Raw genomic sequence first — 6,904 nt, 5'->3', positions numbered from 1 at the left:
TTGATAGGGTTGGTTTTTAAGCTCGTACTTTGATTTTTATATGCTTACTTTTTATTTAATTAATTTTAAAAAATACAGCAGCGTAAGACCTTGATATTATGAAGAAGCGAGAAAAATACAAATTAAATTTCTTTTTGTTACTGACAAAAAAAGATCATTTAAAAGTTGTATCTTAAAATAATTGAGTCATGAATTTATTCATAGAAAACATAATAAAAGTCTGGAGATTTTGCCTAATAAAAAGAAAGAATATCTGATTAATTTAAATATGCAAATATTAAGCACAATCGTAATTTATAATTTAATTTAAATAAATAAAAACAAAAAATTAAAAAGAAAACTTAAATACTGCATACATACATACATTCATTCATTTTTAAATATAACTAAAACTAACAATTAAATTAAAATGGGATGCACTCAAGCTAAATCTATGAAATCTAAAAGCCAATATGAAGGCACAGTTGCTGAAATAATCCAAGTCATTGATGAACTTGACGAAATAAAGGAAAAGTACATCTTCAATCAAGACCTCTCAGCTAAACACATTGATTACTAAGTCATGTCTATAGAGGAATTCCTTTTAACTTCTTATAAGACCAACAGATTTTCTAAGGATGAACTTTAAATGATCTACCAAATTATTAATGAAACTTTCAAGAGAATTGACCATCTTTTGCGTAGAGTTAGAATTATTCTAGAACAAAAGAGTATTCACTAAATTAAACCAGAAGTAGAGGAATTCTTTAACGATTTCCTTAATATCTTCACTAAAATGACATAGCGTATTCTAGAAATGCCTGCCATTAACTTCGATAACTACTAACACTACGAAGTATCCAAATGCATCACAAATATCGATTCTTAATCTATCTTAATGTGATTCATACTATTATTTTTGACTCAGGAGCTCTGGTATCCTGCTATCCATCATTATTTATACAACCAATCAACCAAAAAATTAACAAAATCTCATTAAAGATCACTCAAATATAATAATAAATATTAATAACAAAATTAAATTAATTAAATCTACTTTCTCATAATATCTCACATGTCAAATACACTTACTTAAATATATAAGTGGGATAGATACTTAGCATACTAATATACTATACCTAATAAAAAATATCCAATCAAAAAAACCATTACTCTAATTTTAATTTATTATAGTTATCAATCAAACCAGTTGTTTGGAATTTTCTAATCTAACTTTTGATCCCTCTCTCATTACACATATCCATCATTCAATTAAACACTTTATACATTTACATTAAAATAACTTATTCAAATTATTGTCATGTTGTATATAAACATACTTATAACTTTATATCCTTGTAATTATCATTATTTGAATTTGATCAATCACATTAAAACACCTTTATTTCAAAAATTTTAAAACAAATATCTTTTTTTTTTTTGATGCTTACAGTTAATTAAATTTGCATTTTGAATTTAATATATAATTAAACAACAATATTCCGTATTATATCTTACATAAAATGTATTTTTAATAAGTTTAAAAATATTTAGTTTTTAGCTTCTGTAAATTATCTAACTATACTTCTTATTTTAGTTCTATTTTTGATACATAGCAAATTTAGAATTAAAAATGTGCGAGTAACAATTTATTTTTCATTTTAATTTACAATTTTTTTTTTTCTACAACTCAGCGAAATATTTCCAGTCAGTCTGAATTCGTCCTCTTGTGTATTTATTTGTAATCTAAATGAATTAAATAATTTAAAAATCTTAGAAAATCAAAATTTACTTCCTTTCTTACATTAACTCAGTTTTTGAAAAAAATTAATTCAAAATTTACTGAAATTTGATTTCTTTTCTATTTGTAATTTTAACTGTAAACTTTCTATTTAGAAATATAGTCTCTCTATGCTATTTTAAAACCCATTCATTTTACTAAGCTTTTTTGTTTTCTTATTCTATTTTATGTGTTTAGAAAGTTTGTCTCATAGATTATGCAAACATCAAAAAATATATAAATATGATTGGTTTGTTAGGTTATGTTTAAATAATGAAGATATATTGGTTAGGATTATTTTTATGTGGAATTTAATTTAGCTAACCTAAATTGAACAATTGACCTAAAAATTTGACTGTATGTATAAAATTAAATGTTAAATTTATCTCTCTAAAAGTTAATCTTTTAAAAAGCCAGAAATTATCTTTGTTCAATTCGATAATATCCATTAGATTTACATCTAATTAAAAAGTAAATCAGGTTTTTATGCCATAATCATAATCACATATAGATTAATCTAAAAAATTATCTGTTTTTCCTACATATAAAAGAAATAAAATATACTTAAAAAATATTTTTAAAAAATAAACCTAAATAGTTTAAAATTAATTATATTAAAATATTAAAATAATTAAATTAGAGTTTTTAAAGAAAAAATTTGAAGATATTTGTTTTATTCATCATATTCAAAATCTTTAAAGATAATACAAGCTAAAGAATTCAAATCAATATTTAATTTTAGATGATAAAGCTTACTATAAAGTACAATGCACCAACAAAATTTAATTCAAAAAAAAAAACTAAAGAAAAATATTATTTTTTTTAATTTCTTAATTTAAAATGATTTTAGAAGAAATAAATTTTTTATGATGATAATTACATAAAAATAATTTATAAAAAAATTCATTCAATACATATAAATACTCATCTATTTGTCTAGACAATAGCAATATATTTATTTACATAGTGCTTTTCTCTCTAAGAAAATTAATAAAGCAATAAATTTCAACTTAAATGTCTTTTTGAAAATGAATAGAAACTTCAATTCTTTTGATTTCTTGATTATTTATTTTGTCTATCTTTAAATGTTAAATGGAGTGTGTATTTCTTCTTATCTTTATTCCAATCTTAGTAAAACTTCCCTTCTTCCATATCTATTTCCATATTTGGTATTTTAAAGGCTATGTTATCATATGGCTCAGCGGCAAAGACTACATATTAATAATTTTTATCAAACTACTCTACTTTTTACTCGTAAGAACTCATAATTCTATAAAAGGGTTTCCAACTGGCATCTATTTACTCATAATCTATCTCAAAAGTTATCTACTTTTATCCAGAAGTTGGATCAATCATCTTAAAAATTTTATATCCAGGTCTTCCAATTTTGATGGTTTTCTTCTTTTGTAGCCCTTTTGTTTAGTTTTGCTGCAACTGTATATTCTGTTCTTAGCGTTCTTTGCTTTATCTTCTTTATAAATTAGTTTGATGCTTTTTACCTTATGTGTGAGCTAAATAACTACCTTCGTTTGTGTGCAGAGTTAGACACAATCTGCATTCATAAGTACCCAAGTGATTTGTCATGAAATAAGGATCCTTCTTAATATCTATTGTTTCTAAGGCTAGCTTTTTCAGTCTTTCTCTGTGCTCAATATTGGCATCTTAAGAAGAAGCAGGTCCTCCTGAACCAGTCTTAGCACCTGGTCTGTGTTATCTATCCACCATCTCGCTAAATATATATTTGCTATTTCTTTATAAATTTTGTTATCTTTGATAACTAACTATTAATTTTTCAAGTGATATAAATTTGAGTAAAAAATATATAATAAACAATACATATAAAAATTTGCTTGTTATCTTCAATCAAAAATAAAAGAAAATCTTAAGCATGGAAAAATATTAATTTTCAAAGATATTCTTTGGTTTAAAATCAAATAGAATGCAAGTCAATATCATAAATTAATTTTCATATTAAAAAAAATCATTTTTTATTTATGTTTGAAAGACATTTAATTTTTTTTAATTTAATTTTTGATATTTTTTCAAAGAAGGAACTCTTTTGATTTTTAATTTAATTTAATTTGCATTTTTTATAGATAACAAAAAAGAGTTTATTTTTTTAATAGCTTTTATTTGAGTGAGATATCTTGTGCAAATTCATAGTATTTTTCATAAAATTGTAATACTTTAAAATTTGTAAATATTAATTTGTAAAGTAATTTTTTTACAAATAAAATTAAGGTCATTAGATTATTTCTAGTTCAGTCAAAATATATAAATTAATATAAGTAACTTAAAATAAATTGATTTTTTGTCTTTACAAATTATATTAGTTGAATTTAATAGAATTTTTTTAACATGAAAAAAAATATTGAATAATTTTAGAAAATTTCTATAACAAATTCATAAAATTTATTACTTTTTCAAAAAATATTTACATGATTAATGAGTTAACATATTGTTTAGAATTTTTGTATGTAAACAAATAAAGAAATATAATCGTTTTGGTAAAGTTTCCTTTCTAATAATCACAAATTAATTACAGAGTGAGTTATTAACATTTTTAATTATTATGAATGCGAGTACCTTTTAATTCTAGATAGTGACGTAATAAATATATAAATAAAGAAAGTAATTATATTTTAGATAAATTATTTAATTTTTTGTTTTAATTAGGTACGATTAGTTTCCTTAAAATATAAATTAAATACCAACTTTTGTATTTAGGTTGAAATTAAATTAGCAATCAATTGTTTATTTTGCAGGCTTAACGCATTAAGTTATTTTATTGTGTAATAAAATGAGTCATTAATTAACGAGCTTTTCAATGACTTAATTATGTAAGTATAATTGATGAAAATATAATTTTTAAGCGTTTTTTTTAAGATTAAAGTTTTAGCTATGATTTCAAGCTTGAATATATTTATTTTTCCAGTTAAAATTAAATTTCAGTTAAAAAAATATCTTTTAAAGCAACCTATACTCGTTTATTTTTATTTTTAATACTGATTAAGCATTATTAACAAATTTTTCTAATATTAAAAAAAAGTTAATTGAATAAAAAATTAACTATTACTTAGATTGTATTCATTAATTAACCTTTCATTTTTTATTGGATTGAAATAATTAAATAACTTACAATTTTCAAGGTGCTGTTTATTATTAGGGTTCTAAGGCTAGTAAAATTAGATAAATTCGTTATACTAGCTAATCTTACGAAGAAGTATCGAGTTAAAAATCTAAAAAAATAGTATTTTCTATAAATACATTAATTCCAAAAAAATGCTTTTTAAATGGTATTTATCTAGTTTTTATACTTACTGGACTCTTTTGTTGTATTTAGTTAAATTTCTTTCAAATGCATGAAAATGAAATAAAAATTAAATTAATTATGCCCATTTACTTACTCTTTTTATTTCAGATTTAAAAGATGTACGAATGTAAATTGTATATCAATATCCATTCTGTTGAAAATATTAACCAAATAAAGATTAATTATGGATTAAAATTTTATTACTTTATGACATAAAATTTTTGCCATCTATTATCTTTATTTGGTATTATAATATTCACAAAAAATACAAAAAAATGTATGATTCAGACTAATCTATATATTCTGTTATTGGGTTTTTTGTATATTTTTTACTCTATTGATTTACATGGCATAATTGATAAATATTTCTTTTTTTGTATATTTAATTATAGGTCCCACCCCTTAGTATTGATTACTGAGATATTGTATAAAAATAATATCATTAAATAACAAGATACAGTTTTGGTTGGGCTTGTTACTTAAAATGCAAATTTTGTGCACATTCGAAGAAAGACTAAAAAAATTATTGAACGGAAACATAAAATAAGAAAAATATTCTAAATTCTTTCAATATCATTGAAAAAGTATTTTTTGAGGATACAGAGTATTTCAATTTTAAAGATTATTTAAGGACATTTATCAAAAATATTCAAAATCTAAGGAATTGTTTTTATTCATTAAAAATATTAATTAAAAATCTTCATCAGAAAACACTTGATTAATAATAATTGATTGATTAAAACAACCAAATTTTATTTTTAATCAGTATTCATATATTTTTTATTATCAAATATTTAAAAAAAGAAATTTTACCATAAAAAGCGTGGGAAAATACTATTTAATTTTCATGAAAATAGATTTTTATGATCATATTTAGCTTATATTTCGTATTTTATATTAATATCAGTAGAAATTATACAAACAAAAAAGACCACAGGTAAAATAAGTAAAAATTGCATATAATTATCAGTATGATCATAATTTCATTTGCGATGAAGAATTTTATAAAGTATGATTTAATAAATTTCTATTACAATCAAAATCAAATCATCCATAAAAAACTTATTCAAAAAATATAAACAGTAATTAATCTTAATGGAATTCTTCATTAGTAATTAGGTTGGTACTCAAAATAAATGAAGAATTTTATAATTATATATAAAACAATAAAATAAACTAATGGATAAATAAATTTCTATTACAATCAAAATAACATACGTTTACATAGATAATAAAACTTATTCTTACATGTAAATAACAATTTTTGGGAAATTTGTTATTTCGCTTCTATATTAAATTGTATGATGCATTTCAACTCATGTAATTTCAAATATTTTTATCAAATCACTTCTCACTTGTAATCAAATTAGTTGTTGCTTACACATAATTCAAAAATAAATAATTTGGAAAACTAAAAACTTAGATAAATTTACTCCTAGTATAGTTATTTACTTATTACCTAAGATTTATCAAACATGTTTCTAAATATATCTTTATAGCTATAAAAAATAAATGAGCCCATATTTATGAAAAAGTTATTCACAAATTAACAAAAATTATATATTGTGAAAAGTAAAATTGAATACTTAGTAATCAAATTAATGCAAATAATCAACATTTAACATTAAATTAAAGCTGTAAATATGTTTATATAAAATGTTTATTTCTGCAAGTACATAGAATGATGTTAATAAATATATCAATAAAAGAATTTATATTACTAATCTAATTATTTAATTATAAACAAATTTTATAATAAATATTTATTTGGATTTTCTATGAAATAAATTCATTTATTTACACTTTCTAAAACCGATATCAATTAACTATTT

General features: G+C 21.1%; 2 protein-coding genes across 2 annotated transcripts; both read right to left on the bottom strand. All coding sequences in view use genetic code 6, as the record gives it.

Annotated features, from left to right (window-relative positions):
* Positions 1–535: 535 nt before the first annotated feature.
* TTHERM_000343709 (hypothetical protein) lies at positions 536–934 on the bottom strand (the record flags this gene model as incomplete). Its single annotated transcript, XM_012798210.1, has 1 exon — positions 536–934. The coding sequence occupies one exon, from the start codon at positions 932–934 to the stop codon at positions 536–538; it is 399 nt and encodes a 132-aa protein (XP_012653664.1).
* Positions 935–2,800: 1,866 nt separating this feature from the next.
* TTHERM_00343680 (splicing factor 3A subunit 2) lies at positions 2,801–3,484 on the bottom strand (the record flags this gene model as incomplete). The annotated part of the gene is made up of 1 exon (XM_001018413.3): positions 2,801–3,484. One exon carries the CDS (start codon positions 3,482–3,484, stop codon positions 2,801–2,803), a length of 684 nt encoding a protein of 227 aa, XP_001018413.1.
* Positions 3,485–6,904: the final 3,420 nt, after the last annotated feature.

This window comes from Tetrahymena thermophila (assembly GCF_000189635.1).
Source record: "Tetrahymena thermophila SB210 genomic scaffold scf_8254597, whole genome shotgun sequence".
Lineage (NCBI taxonomy): Eukaryota > Ciliophora > Oligohymenophorea > Hymenostomatida > Tetrahymenidae > Tetrahymena > Tetrahymena thermophila.
This window is presented reverse-complemented; position numbering and strand designations above follow the sequence as displayed.